At 42.9% G+C, this 19,627-nt stretch overlaps 1 protein-coding gene across 2 annotated transcripts; it reads right to left on the bottom strand.

The window, feature by feature from the left end:
* Positions 1-3,715: 3,715 nt before the first annotated feature.
* Positions 3,716-18,127, bottom strand: LOC101912866 (epidermal retinol dehydrogenase 2). 2 transcript variants are annotated; one of them, XM_055800072.1, is made up of 7 exons: positions 17,957-18,127; positions 14,965-15,308; positions 9,721-9,852; positions 8,644-8,743; positions 7,207-7,351; positions 6,505-6,630; positions 3,716-5,991 (listed from the first exon to the last, which is right to left on the bottom strand). In XM_055800072.1, exons 2-7 carry the CDS (start codon positions 15,283-15,285, stop codon positions 5,898-5,900), a joined length of 918 nt encoding a protein of 305 aa, XP_055656047.1. In that variant the 5' UTR covers positions 15,286-15,308; positions 17,957-18,127; the 3' UTR covers positions 3,716-5,897. The 2 variants fall into 2 exon arrangements, with proteins under 2 accessions (XP_055656047.1, XP_005238284.1); XM_005238227.4 differs by lacking the exon at positions 17,957-18,127 and adding an exon at positions 17,429-17,536.
* Positions 18,128-19,627: the final 1,500 nt, after the last annotated feature.

Here is a 19,627-nt window from a genome sequence, read left to right as displayed (position 1 = left end):
TGAGGACCCCTGAACTAGCTTCATAGCTGTCTTCCAAGTCCTCAGCTCAGAAGCAAGATTAAAAAGATTTCTGCCTGTTGCAGCAGGTGGAAGTAATTTCTACAAGCAAGCTCTACCTGCTTCAAGTATTTAATTTTTCGTAAAATTAATTTTGTATTTTTTCTTTTAGGGAAAGAGTTGTAACACAGAAGATTTCAGCTAGATACCCTGTCATTTTACTCCCATCTTGTTACAGCCTGACTTGATACCAGAGCGTGGAAATTATGGACTTCCTGAAGGAAACATTTCAAACAAACAGCTCACAGAATCACAGGATGGTCAGGGTTGGAAGGCACCTCTGGACATTATCCAGTCCAGCCCCTGCTAAAGCAGCTTCACCTACAGCAGGTCACACAGAGCCACATCCAGGCAGGTTTTGAATGTCTCCAGAGAAGGAGACTCCACAGCCTCTCTGGGCAGCCTGTTCCAGGGCTCTGTCACCCTCAAAGTGAAGAAGTTCTTCCTCATATTCAGCAGGAACTCCCTGTGCTGCAGCTTGTGCCCGTTGCCCCCTGTCCTGCTGCTGGGCACCACTGAAAAAAGCCTGGCCCCATACTTCTGACACTTAGAGGAATGAAGCTGGGTTAATTACCATTGATAACATACAGCTGTGGGCTGGCTTCAGGGGCGGTGGGTTGGCCGATGTAGGCAAGGTGCAGCTGTGGCTGGTTCTGTTAAGTGGCTGGGCAGCCAAGGAAGAGAGAGCAGCCAAGGAAGAAGCAGAGAAAAGACAGAGTGTGCCCTGGGTGAGGAGAGATGAGGAGAAAGCAGCAGAGGGACGGGCATGAAGAGTATGCTGGTATGTGATGGTAAAGGACCTTGTTGCAGCTTGATAGTTTGGAGAGTGCTGTGACACTTACCCTTAAGATTATTTGTAGACATCAATAAGGTCCCCTCTCAGTCTTCTCCAGGCTAAACAGGCCCAGCTCTCTCAGCCTTTCCTCAGAAGGGAGATGCTCCAGCCCCCTAGTCATCTTCATAGCCCTTATAGATACCTTTGGAGGTAGCCTCACAATTACAAGCCCCTGGCTCTCATGAGGGACTTCAACTGAAAGCTGTCTCTTAAATTAAGTCACTAGAAGCTTCCCAAAACACAGCTATGCTATTTTGCAATAACTGTAGCATTACTCAAATCCATTTTGGAATTTAATTAACTGTGCATAGTACATTGTATGAGTGTGCTTCAGTATCAACCATCATCACGCAAGAAATATGCAGACAGACCAATAAGTAATGTAAAGTGTATTTTCTAAAATGATCATAAAGAAGACCCTTTATGTTAGCCCTCCACCAAAAATTCCCAGTTCTGGGAATTAATCATTGAGGATTGCATGCTCAGCGTATACCTCTGCTATCACATCTCACTCTACATTAACCCCCAAGCAAGCTGCTTTTACAGTGATGCACTTAATACAGGTGATGCAGATTCCTCCCCACTGGGACTACAGCATCACCTAGGTTTCATACCCTAGATCATGGCACAAAGTTTATGGTGCCAATGGACAAAACTTGCTTGGCAAGAACCTCTTTTTTTGCTGTTGGTTGAATCTGCTGGCAGAGCTGTTGCTGCCGCTCATGTTCTGGCTCTGTTGATTCTTTTCTGTGCCACAGCCAGGGATGCTGCCTCTGGATCCCCAGACATGGAAAGCAGAATACATCAGAATATGCCAGACCCTGACTTAGTGCTCTGCCTCTCCTGAGCCCTTTCTGTAGTTCTTCTCTACTGGGCAGGGAATCTGAAAGACTATCACATGTCCCACAGAAACATGTTTCCTTAGATGTAGTTATTTACCACCTTGGACAAGGGTGACATCTCTCATCACAGCTGTACCAATAATCAAGGTTTGTTTTGATCAAGCAGTAACTACCCAGCAGACCCAACATGGCAAGGCACCTCGGCACACAGCCTAGGCCTTCGTCGTACCCTTTTCTTGTATGTCTGTGTCCCAATGAGGACACTGTTACTCCTAGCGTGAATATTGCCAAGGGCAAGAGAAAAAGGTGTGAAGGTTTTTTTTTTTTTCACCCCTCTTCCCTAGACAAAGCTATGTTTTCGTCAGGTGTATGTTATCTGTACAACTTCAGGCTATGAGCTTGGTGGCTTTGGCAAGCAGAGGAAATATCTGTCAAGCTAGAGACACCTAGGACTACAGAGAAAGTGTAGTCTGAGTGGACAAAAGCCAGCACCTGTAATGCTCCCCCACCTATTGAAGCATCAATGACCTCGCTAAGTCTTACCAGAGAGACAGTAGTTCTGCATTCTCCTAGAATATCGGACAGCTGTGGATCCAAACCTGTCTTTTTTGAATGAAAAATTCAGTCAGAGAAGCTAAGTTATTTTGTTAAAAGATTTTACAAAGCCTATGGATTTGGACAGCCGCTTAGCAAAGCATGCAGTCCACAGAGGTGTCTTCAGATCAACTGCCCCTAGGAAAGTTACCAAAAAGAGCTGCCTGCTTGGTTCCTTCCTAAAATGAGATTAGACCACCATGAAGACCAACATCCAATCAGCTGCATATTGCTCTTGGGCAAGATTTCCAAAATCATAAAATAAACAGTAATAGAGCCTGTATCTCAGCCACTATTTTTTTGTCAGTTTCATCTGCAGTCTTGTTCAGGGGACCAAGTGAGTGCCAAGAAAAAAATATGTTTTCTGTGATTTGAAGCATTAGAGGATAGTAAAATTTCTGCTACCACAGGAATATGAACTTACATGGAAAAGAAACACAACAGTCAACAAAATACCATGTTCTGGACTGTCTTTGAATCACTGTATCAGTGACTGTCAAGCCAATGAAGCCATCCCACTCAAATCTGGGACCCAATCATATTGTTGGAGACTGTTTAAAGTTTCAAGCAACAGTCATGAAAGCAGGAATTCCTTTGTGGGAGCTGCCTGATGTACTTCAGAAAGCAGTCTGCTGTTGTCAGCCATGATGCTGTCACAATGGAGATGCTCTTCCATTTCATGTTCCATCTCCTCGTTTGGGTCTCTCTAGAATCCTTCCATGAGTAGTTTTCTTGCAGAGAGCAGGAGGAAAGAGGTCTTCTTGGCATCAGAAAAGTAATCAATCAAGATTATGCTGGAAATAAGCTGTCTTTTATCTCAAGAAGTTCCTGTGTCGTTTGTAGATTGAAACACTCACTCCATATCACCTCCTGAACACACAGGAAAGATTTGTGCTACTGGACCTCCAGGATACAACTGTACATCTCTCAGGAGATGTGAGAGATCAGAACCATCAACAGGACAGGATATTATCCTCCAGTCACACAAAGTAATTTGACAGTGACCGTAACATTCAAAGTGGTAGCAGCACACTTGCATAAAAGCAGTATTTTTGTACTCCTACCAGGACAGCTAGCTAGCAGAGATTTTCTATTGAAGCTCTGTATGACAGATTATGCACACTCAACATACTCCAGAATTTGGTCTCTAAAAGATACAAACATATTGGAGTGAGTCCAGTGAAGGGCCACAAAGACAATTAAGGTACTGGAGCATGTGTCATACAAGGAGAAGCTGAGAGAACTGGGGCTGCTTGGTCTAGAGGAGAAAAGGTTCAGGCTCAATGTGCATAAGTACCTGATGGGAAGGTGTAAAACAGAGACAAACTCGTAGTGGTATCCACCGAAAGGACAAGAGGCAATGGGCACAAATTGTAAAAAACCTACATTCAATTTAAACATAATTTGTATTTATTTGTTTTTAAATTGAGTGTGAACACACACTGGAACAGGTTGCTCAGAGAGATGGTAGAGTCTCCAGCCTCAGAGATATTCAAAACTTGACTGGAGATGGTACTGAGTAACCTGCTCTAATTGACTTTGCTTTGAGTAGCAGTTCTTTCTAAGCTCAATGATTCTGTGAATTAGTAAAATCCCTACGGAGATGTACTTCTCTGGCAGATTTTCAGGTAAAATCCTCCTAGTGGTGTGACAAACCTGAACCTACTGATAATCCACAGATCCCACAGCCAGACTCTGCTTTCAACTTCCCTCAGCAGAACCTGTTTGCAGAGACACTAAAAATGAAAAACTACTTGCTCCCACAAAAGCTGAAGTTTGATATATACTGTTCATATGTATAATCCAGTTCTTTGCTCCAGAATCCTGCATGCTTAATGTTTCATAGTTAGGAAGCAAAAGTGTGCTGTTAGTATAAAAAGGCGAGGAGTCTGCAAGACACAGATACACCACACTAGTGTTGACTTTGTGAACAGTGTAATGTACATATGGACAGCACATTTCAGCAATATCTGATTTTTAATTAGTAACTTTATGTCCTGAAGTGCACTGTATGAGCAGAATTTCTGAGGTAGGACAGTTGCAGGTCTGAAGGGACAGTAAGACAAATATCTTCTTCATCAGTCTGAATTCTGACTTTCATCAGTCCATCATAAAGGCTATTTTTAATGCACTTGTTTTATTTGGTTTCTTGCCTATCAGTAGTAAAGTAGTGCTATGTAAACCCTTCTCCATTGGTAAACCTCTCTAATCGTATAGACAAAGAAAATGAAGGTAGTTTCTAGGCTATCATGGAAAAAAAAAACCCACAAACAAACCAACATTAAAAAACTCACCCTTTTCTTCATAATGTTCTTCAATTAAGTGCATGCTAATGCATTTTAGTCTTAGTTTGCAGGTGTTACTGATTGCCAGCAGAGTACCACGACACAAGGTGGGCTTAGCCAACATGTGCATAAGTGACATACATTTAAATATATTCCTTTCTCTTGTTTTGGATTTAGAAAAGTCAAGGAGGCTTTCAGTTTACTAAGTGCCCATTGTCAAAAAGGGCAAGGTCTCCTCAGCATATGTTCAAAATAAATGGGTAGTCCTAAGAATAAAGTAAAACAAGTCTCTGTAGACACAAGGCAACCTGCCACCCAATTCAGAGAAGCAAGACACTGTTGCTCAAGCTATGGCTGTAATGATCCCATGCACTCCCGTACTTTCAGCATCATTCCTTTCTGAAATAACGCCAAGAGAAGCCCTGATTATACGATGTAATACCTTTGCTTTTAGTAGCTCATTGTCTTACTTGGCAAGACATTTGACAGTCCACCTAGACTGGCAGCCCTATGCTTTATAGCTACAAGTTTATTTGGCTTAGGAGACAAAAATGTAATATTGTTCTTAAAATGTTGCACTTAAAAGATACAAAGAACTCTACTACAAAGTTGCAGTCATAGTATTAGCTTTTAAAATAAATTGAACAAAAGTAGATTGGCACAAATACATAATTTACATCTTTCACCCTCCCTGCCCTGACATCCAGTCATCTGTGACTCCAAGATCATCACCTCCACAAATTAATATATTTCATTGGTTTTGCACCAACACAGCACATACTTTCATGTCACAAAACTTCCATTTGGATAAATTTGAATCTGTTGTTTCAGGAAACTCTTGAATTCCTCAGCTTACCAGGGAATGGTAACGGCACCAGCAGTACAGGCCCTCTTCATGGTTCAGTGAATGGCAGCAAGAAGTCAGGTCCGCTAAAGGCTTTCCTGGCTCCCTTCCAAACACACATGGTTTCTTCGTCCCTTCTCCCCCAGAAGTTGTCAACTATTAGTTTGTGATGCAGGATCATATTTAAGGCATTATAACAAATCAATGGAACAAATTTCCATAATGAGGTGAGAAGAAAACAGTTCACTGGATTAAAAAAAAAAACACGTTTGAGTGAAAGTTGTTGATTTACAGCAATTAAAAAGCAATTTCCTTAAAAAATGTTACTAATGAGAAGTGAGGCACCTTAAGTTCATAGCTGCTAAAGAAGCAAACCTTTACCACCACCACCTTCAACAAGGTCCACTTTAGAGTTGCTCGTCTCAGAATTTTGTGCTTTTTCAGTCCTTCTTCGCTCGACCTTTGAAGCTATCCATGACATTGAAGACTCCCAAATAGTCCGCAAAGAGAACAGTTACTTTCACTGGTAGGATACTGTAGGGTAGGGGAGTTGAAGAAGAGAAAAAAATAACCAAACCAACAAACAGAACAGACATCAGAAGAGTTGTGCAGTTTTATCACAAAATTAAATTTTACCTGGCTAATACTGGCAAAGACAGTATACTCTCTAGAATATAGTACCACTGGTCCTCTCAAAATATCTATTGCACTCATTTGGCAGCCTGAGTTATTAGATCCATTTCCCAGACCAGCCTGCAACACAGTCGGGAGTGCCCTAATGCTGGAGCAAGACACCAGGCATGCAGTTACTAAGGAGCAGGCCCAGTCTCTACAGCACAGAGTAAAGCTGCACCCCAGTGGGGTCAGCAAGGCACAGTTAGAGATTTCTGTCATTGCTATGTGGTCCAAGGGCAGACTGAATCCCTGCAGAACATAATGAAAATTCACACCAACAAGTAAAAGCCTAGTTTGCACTTTTAGTCAAATGTATAGCTGAAAAATCCCTGGACAGAAAAAGAGTGGAAAAGAAGGAAAGGCGTAACTTACTGTCTCAAAGGTAATATAAAATAAAGACTGCGTGGTAGCAGCAACATTTCTTGGTCCCTCCGAATAGCAGTGATTATCTTCTCAGCCACGTATTCCGACTCCAGAACAGGAAGCAGACGTGGCCACCTGGAAGAGAAGACATTTCTTACAATAATACAAGTTGGTTTGGATTCCCATTTTACTCAAAATAAGTCTCAATTTTGCAGTTATTCAACTGAAAGAAATAAATACTACAAGTCCTATGAACAACAGAACTTTCATTGTGTTAGGGAGCAAGTGGCCATTGTTATTTTCCCTTTGTATGATCTATAATGAGACAAATCCATATAGTCCTCACATTAAGACACACTAGGCTTTTATTTGGCTCCTAAATTTTGTTATTATACAAGCATATGGAACAAAGCTATGCCACTGATTTCAGGAGGTGAATGGGGGTTTAGAAACCAGAGAGGACAACTGGAGCATTTGACTTCTGCAGAGGAAAGGATACCAATTACATTTCAGATTAAATGAACAGTAAAGTACCAAGGGCTTTGCCATTTGGGTTGCCCAGTCGCTGGATAGCACTGTTAACACCCATCTGAAGCCCTAAAAATAACACAAGCAGAGAAAAGCATAGCTTATGATTTTCATAAAGGAAATAGGAATACGTAACATGCTAAATATGCACGTTGCATAAGAACTTCATAAGAATTTACTCACTTGGTTCTACAGCCATCAAACATTCCTGTGTTTATGTAGTAAGGACACACAATTGTGGTTTTAACACCAGTCCTTCTCAGATCTCTCAACTCCAAATCAACCGACTCAGCAAAACCAACTGCTGCAAATTTACTTGCACAATAATCTGTAAAATAAAACAATAATTGCAGTTAAACATTTTAATTTACTAACTAAACTTTACTAAACAGGTTTAGTGAGTCCTACCATTGAACAAGTACACAGGAGCAGTAAGTTTTTGATGGTGATGAGAACATAGTTTTGCCCCTGTTAAGTAACTAGCCACAGTTGTGTGTTTGTGGGGTTTTTTTTTGTTTTGGTTTTATTGGTGGTTTTGGGTTTTTTTGGGGTTTTTTTTTTGTTGGTTTGGTTTTGGTTGTTTTTTGGGGGTTTTTTGGGTTTTTTGGGTTTGTTTTTTTTTTCACAGTGTACAACAGCAGCACTGTAGTATAGAAATGATATATGTGCAGTACCTGCAGGAAATTACTGTCCAATAAGAAAATACTTTAGAACATAGTAGGAACTGTTTGCAGGATTAGGTTACAAAGAAAATTTGTGTTTGATGCAATTCACCCCTTTACTTCCCCTTTCCTAAACTGACCATTGTTCTACACTGACAGGCAGAGGGTTTCTCATCGCATCCCCTGCTATCACCTTTCCACTCTCCTCTGAACAACAGCAAATGAAATGATCTTTTCATACCAGACCTTATCTTTGAATCCATGCACTAGCTTCTTATGCATCAAACTCAAGCTTCCAAGACTCTCTCATGTGGTTTCAACCTGAAATTCAATTTCTCTTCATTATCGCTTCCTTGAAGCTAGATTTCTTTTACTGCTATGTCACCTTATTTCATTTTCCTTCCCCTTTGCATACATTTTCCAGAAATGCCTTCTGAGTTTGCCCTAGTCTCAACACTTTCTTTCCATCACTGTATGGGTCCTCTTGAATGAATGGCTGAGACACAGAGAATGCAAAATGAGGTATCGCACCTCTGCCTCTGTACCACACCTGAATTTTAGTAGTTCTTTGAGTCAGGGAAACCTGTACAGCATTCTGCTTAGCTTGAGAACATGCTGCAAGAATTAAAAAAGAAGCAAAACAAACTAAGTATCCTTCTCCCCACCAAATACCTGCAGGTTAACAACATTGACGTTACCAGTTTCCAAATTTCTATATGGCTCCTAGATCCTTTAACTGCCTTGGCAGAAAATCCTGTTTCACAGCACTGCTCAGTACTTGGAAAACTCTTTTGAAAGGAATGATCTGTTTAAGATCATCTGGTTTGAAAGTATGACCATTTGCTTTACCTATATGCAAAGACCCAGAAACTCAAAATCAGGATTTTTTACAGGAGTTTAAATTGCAGAGTTTAAATCAAACTAATTGTCTAAGTGAACATTAGCTTTAATGCTCTACCTGAAAGACGATTGACTCCAGTCAGTCCTGCTGAGCTTGCAATACTAACCAAGTGTCCATGGTTAGAGGCCATCATTGCTGGGAGGAAGGCTTTGTAAGTCTGCAATGTAAGTTAGAGTTCCAATGAAATATTTTACTAAGTAAACTACATGCTATAATATTTTGAACTTGTCTTTTTAAAAAATTTTCCCTGCAGTTTAAATAAGCTTCCTCCCGTGTCCCACTATGGAAGAGGAGGGGGGGGGAAGAAAAAAAAAAAAAAAGTTTGTTGTTTGAGCTCTAACCTTCAAACACTGCACTGGGACTTTCCAGGCCCCACCAGTACCAGTACCACTTTCTCTCAGCTAGTTGTTAAGTTTCTTTCAGCCTAAAGCTCAGCACTGCAATATTTCAAAGGAGAATTAAATGTTTACTGAAAATTTTATAAAATGGCAAAAAAAAATTATGCCATTACATTCCTTTAATCTTTGTGATGAAATTTATTTATGATGAAACTGAAGCATGTGTTAATAACCCCTTTGCAGTTCTTTATGATAGGAACACCACATAGATGACCTGCCTTCCCTGGAAGGAAGAAAAAGCATGTGAAGTTACGCATTTTGGACAAAAGCCCCACTTATTAAGAGCATTGTCTGAACATGTAGTATTTCTTACCAAAACTACCATAACCACAAAGTAAGTAGAACACTAACAGAATTGAACAATTCTCTGTTACGAGAGCACCAACTTTTAGTCTGGGCCTGCTTCATTCATGTCAACTAATATTGAGGGATTGTACATATGACTAACTTCAGAATTTAGCAGATGGTAAACTTCAGTTCCTAAGAGCATTTCTAAATATGAAGCAGTTTTTCTTCCACCCACCTATGCCAGGAGTTCCCAAAGGATCCATTCTTCTACCCTTGTTCTGTTTTACAGACTCCCAGGCACAGAAGGTAATTTCTTGTATAATTTCTGACTGAACTTACAAGGACCTATATACCCTTTCATATTTTCCTCAATTCCAAAAGGTTAAATTAACACTAAAAACATGTTGAAAGGCTCTTTTGGTGTATATATGCAAAGTACAGATATTACCCAGAAGTGTGCCATTATGTTCACTTCCATGCTTTTTTCCACAAGTGAATCTGGACAATCAAGAAACTTCTTCCCAGTTACAATACCAGCGTTGTTGACTAGGATGCTAACATCACCAACTTCTTTTTTAACCTAAAACAAAAAGCCTCAAGATATTATATAATAAATACATGCTTTCCAAGTTTTATAAATGAAAACATATGAAATAGTGCACATTTCAACTAAGTTGACCTTACACATCCAAACACCTCAGGTTCTTGCATATTCTCACCCAAGACATTTTTAGAGCTGAGCTTACAACTGGACTTACTCTGGGGCTGTGGAGCCCAACAGCTCCACACAGGCTTCTGCTTTCGACATTTCTGGTTCTTGCTGCAAATGTTCCAGGCAAGCTCTCTGCAATAGGGACTTAACTAATACAAGTATTTTGCTATAATAAATACAACTTAAAACCGACAAACAACTCTGTCTGTAGGGCCATTTCTATGCCATGTGGTGAGGCACAGTACATAGATCCTCAGGTGACTCCATCAGAATCAGGTACATAAAAATCTGTGTGAGGGCTGGAATATCTAAACTTTCACTTCTAAGGTTCCTTGCATGATACTCAAATCTTGCATTTTCCACAGAGCAACCTGAGCACAGCGGCAGCGTTGCCATATGACTTGAAGGCTAAAGCCAGCTTGCACAGTACTTGAATCTTCACCTGTTGGTAGTGTTAGTTGCCTGCATCCCAGCAGTCCAGGTATTCATCTCTCCCACTGCACAGGGCAGCAGCTACTTAGTAGCATCTTAGTATTTCAGGTATTTCAAGATTCATGTTGCTTTCCACATATTCCGCTTCTGACTGACTGTTAAACGCTAATGTATTACATAGTAGTTTTTCCACGAGTGGTAACTTTACTTGCATTCCACGGTGCACACATTAAAACACACTTCCCTACAGCTTTCCAGGGGAGCAGATGGAATTTTCTTCCCCCAGTGTGTTACAATTGGTATGGGCAAACAGTCACTTTTGATAAGAAGTATTCCTCATACACATAGGCAGTAAGAAAGACTACCTGTAAAATATTTCCTCCTTACAACCTTTTTATTTATTCAAGTATCTTAACTTCAACCAACTTTACAGGTCAGGAACTTAAGAGCTTACATTACCAAACAAAAAGGGTGGGTTTTTTTTACAAGTTTATTTCTCATGAAAACAGCCTAAAAGAACACTATCTCTCCATTGGTATTAGCACTCAGGACAACACAAGAAATGAGAAAACTGTAGGAAGGGTAGTAGTTTGTTATGAAAATTAAACAAAAGCTGTAGGATTCTGAGTAAAGGAAGATTTTTAGGGGTCATACAGTCACAGAAGGCAAAAGCCTTATGAGCTTCTGCAGCTGATGGTGCAGACAGTTGTTTTAGTGTATTTGCTTCAATTCTAACACTGTACCAGAATCCTTGATGTGGTTCCCAGAAAATAAAGTTGGCTAAAGAATAATACCTACACATTTTGTTCAGCAAGAGGAGTATAGTTCTCACTTTAGCTCCAGACTGAGAACTTTTATGAACAGACTCACTTGAGAGAGCAGCTATAGGCTAGCTGATATTAAGATACTGTGCTAGCTCTCAAAAGGAGAATGAAAATATTTAATGTAGTATTTGAAGTACAATTAATTAATCTGAGCTACCTGGGAAAAAGGAAGCAAGTACTTTAATTTGTGATTTCCAGATCAGGTGCTAAATACACGCTGATCAGTAGCTTTGGGAAACCATGCTGGGTTTATCCCATCTTGCCATACTGCTGCAGCTCACAGAACACAGCGTTTCCTTTGCTAGGTACCTATAGTGGCTGAAGAAAGCACAGACAGACCAGGTCTGTATAGCAGTAAAGAATTAAAGGATAATCTACCACATATCCTTTATTCCAGCTTAATTTCCTCATCTTCCTTGAACTTGTCCCAATCTTGTCCATGTTTGTTAATTACATAAGAGTTTAAAAAACAGAAAGGAGCCTTGGTAGGATTATATAGAACAGTTATTAATCAGCCAGAGCCCCTCTCCACCTCATTCACTGCAGACATTGTCTGTCTATTCCCCTCTCAAAAATTTGTCATGTAACAATTCCAGTATTTCTGAAGCAGTGCCACATGATCTCCATGTCAGCCTTAGACACATTGCTCTAGTCACCAACCTGAGAATGTACCCCTCAGTACACATTCAGAGACATAAATGCAATCGTTAGTAAATGATGCTTTAATACTGCCTCATATCAGATGATTTAGCAATTCTAGAAGTCTGGACCAGTACCCCAAATCTAACCTTTGGGGCAAAGAACAAGTATCTGAATAAGTGGTCATGTTTCTTTTGTGCAAACAGAAGACAGACAGAGGTAGGGGATGTGGTATGTACAGTTTATAACTTGGTGATTGGAGCATTCTGTTGATGGAAAAGCGAAATAGTGGCAAAAAACTGAACAATCTCTTTACCACCTGTCTCTGCTCAGTCTAAAATATATTCACACTCTGAATAGAATTCAAAGCAGATTTGAGTGCCTTCTTGCAACCCAGGCAAATAATTCCAGCTTTACAATACCTCTGTTCATGTTGCTTCCCTACTAACTAGATGTGGCAGCTCTTTCCTCAGTAAATGGCTGTTTTAATTGCATTCTCCCCTCAGCATGACAGAGCCAAGACAACCAGCCCTTCCAACTTTCTGCTTTGAGGCCAAGTACAAAAGACCTGTACCAAGCCTTTTCCCTAGCTGTTGGGGGCTGGGGTGGATAATGTCAGCTTTCCAGAGCTCTAAACCTCCCCATTTGTACAGTGCAGGAAAGTATGTTACAGGTGTTTGCATTAAGCCTAGGTAAGGCAAGCATCATGCAAACAGCTCATCTGGTTAAACATCTTTTTAAGGTATAAACACTCTTTCTTGCTTGCTTTGGCAGTTATGCCCTTATATTGAAGTTTAGTAGCGAGCAATTCCCAAATATCATCCCAAAGCATCTACTCTTTAATCACAAACCCCTCTGTAACTGCCTACAAAGCTGGAAGAAAGCACTGGATGTTTTACAAGCAGCATGAAATACCACCAGGAAATCTGCTTCTACTGTTGCTCCTCTGCACAGGAAAGATTCTTAGAAAAGTAGAAAACTGGCTGCAAACCGTCATCTTTACTAGCAAGAAAAAACAATGGATAAGCAAAAAAATACCATGCAAGAGATACCCTGGAAGTAAATGTGAGCCCAGATGCAATTTTGCAACATGATAATGACAAAAAGGCTTTGTTTCTTCACAAATAAGAAGATCAAAAAACAGTTTCTTTTCAAAGCCCTAGATTCTTTAAGTTTAGCTGAACTCAGGGGAGGGAGACATAGGTCAGAGAAGGCCACATCCTTTTTGGGGTTGGGTACTTCTGGAACAGGGACATCAGAAACAAGTTTTAAGCTATAGCTCATGATAGCTAAAAGCTGTCCTTCATCCTGTTAGTACAGTAAGGGAACACCACCACCACATCTGCAGAGCTTTTTTGTTTTCTTCCTACTGAAATGACTTTTTCCCCTTGTCTCTCTGTGTGGCTGATGAAGTACCAGAAGCAGGTATTTAAGGTCCACATACATTTCATTCTGGCTTTGAGACTGTTTTACTGGGCACACAGTTTTCAACCATATCCTGCCCTGCCTACATGCACTCAGTTTGCTACAGTCTTGCAAAACTCCAAGTCATTGTGTGAAGCTGAATCACAGGGAGGGGCGGGAAACAAAACCTGGAGCCCTCCTGTCCCATATTGCAAAGGGTGACACTGAACACTATGAGCCAAAATCTACTTCACCGCATCATGTAAACAATGCCACCAAGCAATAACTAATACTAAAGTCTTTTTGTTACTAATAAGACAGGAAAGTTGTCTGCATGGTTCTACATCAGTTGTCAGCAGGACATGGTATTTCTGAAATAATGGTAGTAGGAGATTTTCTTCTATGGGGATCAGGAGGCAGATTATTAGTGAATCAGCTGTTAGTGAACTGCTGACAGAAGATTATAAGTGAGGCATCATGCACTCAGACCCCCTTACCACTTGTTCACTCCTGTCTACGACTATTTTGTCATCCCTAACCTGTCACACACATATGTACACACTTATCTTTTCATATTTGGCCAGAAAGGCTCCGATACTGCTTTTATCCATAGGGCTAAAGTGCTAGCCCTCAAGTCCTCAAAAAAGAACATTACTTTCTGTCTTCTTCATTCCTGTGTCCTTCACACTGCAATATTCCCCCCTCCTTTACTCCTTCCAGTCCATCAGGATGCAGTTACAGGCCTGTGGTGAGGCACATGCAACTGCTCTGCAGGGACAGCAGATGTGCAACTCAGCTGGCATTATGGAGCTGCAAGGGGGACCAAGGGTGACGAGCATTATGAGGATATAAAACCAGCAGTACCAGCCTCTAGCAAGCTCCAAGTCACACACAAGTTTCACTTACCAGAAAGTTTGTTCTAGCCATTTTTGCAGATAGAAAAATGCAGAAGGCTAGAGCTTCTTAAACATTATTCCGGCCAACAGATGTTTCTGAAGACAGCTGAGGGTTTTTTTAAATTCATCCTCAGACATAACACTTACTGTGGAAACTTTCTAGATCAACAGTTAAGTTTAGCAATGTTTTAAGCAAATGAAAACAGGTTGTTATAATGGAAACTGTTAAGCAATTTTAGCTTTTGGCAATTCTACTAGTCTGCCTAAAATATCTAACCACATGCTATATTTACAAAGCTCTTCAGAAAGGAAGAAAGAAATATTTAAGGCTTCAAGATACACTCATTAATTCTGATAAAGCAAGTCTGAAAAAATCTATTCACAGCTGTGGATTTATCTGTAAAGGGGATTAACTGCTTAGGCAGTTTTCAATGTACAGTCTTCAGGGTTTACTTTTGGTAAAAGGCTGCCAGAACTTGGAATACTGCTATAGCTTCAATAAATTGATTTTTCTGTACTTCACCAGTAAGTGCTTGCCTAGTAATTGAATGAATCAGGAGTTAGCCAGCTGAAATGGGCTACTGACAAAAAAAAAGAGAACCAGCTCTTTTTATTTTTAAAGGAACAGAAGTACACAAGTCAACTCTAAAACTCAGTATTCTTGAAATAGGTAGCATGCACAATACATTCTGAATTAACTTGAATCTTTGCTTTGAGGTCACTAAAAATTAAATGCACATGCATGCACTCAGAGTAGTGTCAAAGCCACAAGTAAGATACTTTACCTGATCAGCTACTCTGTAGACATCCTGCCTTTTGCTGCAGTCACAGATGTAACAGTGTATTCTCGCTGCTCCATTTTCTCTGGCCAGCCTACTTGTCTCCTTGAGTCCCTCTTGATTGATGTCCCAGAGTACCACTGTAGCTCCAAGGCTAGCAAATTTTAAAGATAACAGTTTCCCAATGCCACTTCCTGCTCCTGTTATTAATACGATTTCACCACTAACATTCTTCTTCCGTCTAGGCACAATCAGGAACACTAGCGACTCCAGCAAGTAATAAACAGTAAGTCCGATTACTTTGAATGTTTCCAGCAAGAAGTTCATCTTGAGGCTGTTTCTTCAGATACCTGATAAAAGAAAATGTTTACCAGATAGAATAAACCATAAAGATAAAAAATGCAAACATCAATATTTCAAAGCTGAAAGGCATTTTCAGATCCATTCTAAATATTTTCTCTAGTCTGCTTCCAAGCGTTGTCTGAAAAAAAATAATATACATATAGGCTTACATCTGCACATCTGACCCATTTGTCCTGTTTCTGTATCATCTTCAGGTTGCTCCTACTCCCTTCCAGAATGCAGCACACAACTGTTTTACCATTTGGCAGAGGCAATAAAACCACTTGACATCACCTGCTTTAGAAATTCCCCACCCCTCACATCACATGTTCCCATCTCTGCTCTGACCAAATGCATAGTCAAAGTCACAGTCTCAACCCTCCTGAAAAACTGCCAGTATAGGGAGCTTCAGAGTACAGTATGCTTATACATCTCCAAAGCACACTAGGTAAATTATGGCTTTCACAACTAGCTTTTCAGCTACTAGCATTACCATTGTTGAGGAAAGCCTGCTTTTGCAATTGAACAAAATCTTTTGCAAAGCTCTTAAGTTTCTTCCCTTCACCTCCCTGCATTAAAGCAAATGTTATGGGCCTGAATCATACCATCTCAGGTATGCATTAAACTTCACAGACTGTATTCATAATAGTAATGCTGACACCAAGCAGGCATTTAAGTCCTTGAAGGAATGTTATTTATTTCCCAGCATACAAAAACCATGCAAGAAATGCACCCTCAGTCAAAGCAGGTTTTAGTCTCTGACTAATTACGGTGTGATGGATTAATACCTTCCTTCTCAGCTGAAGGTAAAGCACACTGGCACTTAACACTTCAACCTTTAGCACTACACCCCCAGTTTGATAACATCTCTTGGTTAACATTGCTATCTATGTGTATAGGTAAACATGTTTGACGAGTGCCAAGAGATAAGTTACTTGGATCTCTGCTGCTCTGAGCAAAGATTGTGAGATTTAGCAGGTAGACATACACAAGTTATCATGAGTCTCAGGTTTTGTACGTGGGAAACAAGGTCTGTCCTGAGAAGGGATAGGCCACTGCTCGGGCAGAGCTAGCTATTTCAGGAAGTTTTCTGGCAGAAACATTAGGATATCTTAAAACTATTCCAATAACAGGAAAGCATTTATCAGACGCATAGTAGGTATGGAAAAAAGTTGTTCTTTCTGATAAAGAAAAGTCATAGGGTGAATGTTTTCTGGTGTGAAGGTATGCAGAGGTTCTGGCACAGATGAAAGGCAGTGACACCAATAAGAAATTTTAGAAATATCAAAACAGCACAGGAACATTTTTCTAGAGCCAATATTGACATTATACAGGAAAATTATTAAATTTCACATACATCAAAAAACCAGCGAGTTTTTTGGAAACACAAGTTCTTTGATGGCTCTAAGACAGAAGCAACAAATCTTTAAAATAAATTCAGTTGTTGAATGTAACTTGATTACACTAACTTAGTGCACTTAATGTAACATACTCCATTTGTATGAAAGAAGATCGGTATCCCCAGGATAGATAAGGATGTTTTCCCTATGGAAAAACAAGAGGTAATTGCCTTGAAAATAGAATAACAGTTTGACCTAAACTCAGTTTAGAATTTACATCAGTAATCTATTAAGTAAAATAATAATGTATTAGGCTTGCATAGGGCAGAGGCATATTAGATCTTAGAGAAAGTACCTACTTTATCTTAGGGAAGTAGACTTGGCTTAGGCATACAGACCACAGGAGACTTCCTTAGAACACCAGCCCCACATCCCTCGACAAGATGCCTAGTTTCCACTGACACGTCTCTCGCCTAACCCAGTTTTGGTGGGGCCAAGAGCTCTTCATTCTCACTGCATTAGCACTGCTAATTACACCAGCTACTGTGACCAGGAACGTCCACATGGACAACCGAATTTGCTAACTGACTTGGCTGATTTGGGCTTCTCAACTAACATGAGCAGGGATCTACTTACAGGTGCATTAACCCAGGGTACCATTGGCACACATAAGGCTTCAGATCCCTTCTGATGCCGAGTATTGTTTTTTCAATATGCCTACATTCACACAGACCTAAGCGTGGAAGGCTTTTACATCGCGAAGTATCAAAGGCTTTACAACGGCTTACCATACCGGTTCCTTTCCAAGCGCCGGTAAGCTCGCCAGCACCGCCGGGCTGGCACCCGCGCCAGCTCGCGGCTCTCGCAGGCTGCCGGGGCTCCCCAAACCACCGACAGCACCGAGGCTGGCCTCCGACCCACCGGCCTCCTCTGCTAGCCCAAGAGATCCGAGGCTGATGACAAGGCACCTAAGCCGAGCTCAGCAAGCACCTGGAAGGCTGAGACCTCCCACCCCTCCCCCCGAAAGCACAGCGGTCCTGTAGCCAACGGCCCGGGGGCCGAGGCACGGCAACGCCCTCCCCGCCACCCGCATGCCGCCGGGCAGCTCGGCACGCCCGGCCTGCCGGCCCAGCCAGCGCCGCAGCTCCCACGCCGGCAGGCTTCAGCCGTGGCGGCCAGCCCGCGGGACCCGGCCCGCCGCCCCTCGCTCCCGGGGCGGGACGCTGCCAGCACGGCTCCCCGCGCCGGGCGGCACCGCACCTGCCCCGGCCCCCAGCGCACGCCCCCAGCACCGGGACCCCCGCGGCCGTGGGTACCTCCGCCTGCAGGGCTGAAGGGCAGAGAGGGCACCCCCGCCTGCCCGGCGTGGCGCAGCGATAGGCGGCGCCGGGGCGGGTGCGAGCGGCGGGCTGAGGCAGCGGGAACGGCAGGGCGGAGCGACACGGCCCGGCCCGGCCCGGCCCGGCCTTTATGCCGGCAGCCCGCCCCGGCGCGGCGCTGACCGGATGCCCGGGGGCGGGGCGGAAGGGCTCCGCGGCGGGAGGGCTCCGCGGCGGGAGGGAGCTGGGCCCGGGGCGGCCGCTGTCTGCTCGGGGCTGCTGGCCGGCGGGGCCGGGGCCGGGGCCGGCTGGGCCCGGGGGGCGGGCGCTGCCCTCCGCGCCGGGTCTGGCGGTGGGAGGTTGCGGCCTGGGGGGCGGTGAGGGCCCTTGCCCCCCGGAGTTCGTTGCTGCGGCCGGCGGTCGGGCGAGGGCTGTGCGGACGGAGAGCTCGTCGGGCGGGGGCTCCCGGGGCGGCTCCCCCCCACTTCCCCTGAGTTTTCTTTAAAAAATACCCGACAGTGGCTTCTCGGTTTTGCGTGTGAAACGGGGACGCTGGGAGGCGGTGGGTTTCCCCCGGCTGCTCCGGACCCGTGCGGCGGGGCTGTGCCGGAGCCCGCCCGGGTGGTCCGCGGCGGGAGCAGGACCCGGCCGCGGTTCCGGAGGGTGGTGCTGCGGGCGAGGAGGGGGCGATTTTGCCTTCGGGAGAAACTTGGAGAAACCCGTTGGGTAGTAGTGGGCTTCGGGGCGTGCAGGGCTTAGGGAAGCCTGAGTGGAGAAGGCGCTGTGCTCGGGGTGGTTTGTGCTCCGTGTGCTTGGGTGCGGAGAGGTGCCCTGGGCCGCCGGGCCCGGCGGCAGGAGCCGTGCGGCGCTAGCAGGGTTTCGGAGGGGCATGCATGGTCCTTCCAGCGTGGTGGCCTTTCAGGGGAGCGAATGAGACTTGAGCTTGCAAAATGTATTTTCTAGCAGTCGTCAGAATAGAGTCATGAGTTTGGTAATTCAGTGAAGTGCTCTGTGTTTACTGCTATAGATACTTTAATTTCTTAAAGCAGTATAGTTTTGGAGGGTTTTTTTTAATCTCATGCTCATCCTTATGCAGCAGAACTCAAACTGTAAGGCACTGAACGTTCACAACTTCAAGGAAAGTCTGTATGAGGAGAGAATGTGTAGTACCATCAGAAAAAATATGACTGAAGGTGTTTTCTTAGCACTGAGATCATCAGTATGCCCCTTTTCAGACTGGTGTATTTGTGTTGCTGTTACATGTCTCTGGATGTATCAGAACCCAGCCTTCCGAATGTTACTTTCATCTGATGAATTAAGCAAATGCTTATGAAACACTGCATTTAATATACTGCATAATAAAGAATATGAAACGGCAATTCATGTTGCTTTCTTTAGGCAGCTTTAAAAATCTGCCGTTTGATCCAGTAATCTCCAAAGAAATTTTGAGAACTCACTGTGCACAAACACTTTCCAAGGAGAAAGGATGGAGAGCACGCTTAGCGATACATACTGGTGAGGGAGCATGTTGCTTCGCTTGCTTGCTTGCCTTGGAACAAATGGCTCTCCTTAGTCAAAAAGAGCAGGGGTTTGAAAAGTGCTTTGCTGTTTAAGTAAATACTTTTCTTGCTTCCCCTGCACAATCTATTTAAAGTATTGCTGAAATAG

The sequence above is a fragment of the Falco peregrinus genome, chromosome 3 (genome assembly GCF_023634155.1).
Source record: "Falco peregrinus isolate bFalPer1 chromosome 3, bFalPer1.pri, whole genome shotgun sequence".
Taxonomy (NCBI): domain Eukaryota; kingdom Metazoa; phylum Chordata; class Aves; order Falconiformes; family Falconidae; genus Falco; species Falco peregrinus.
Note: the sequence above shows the minus strand (reverse complement) of the source record. Positions and strands in the feature narration are given on the sequence as shown.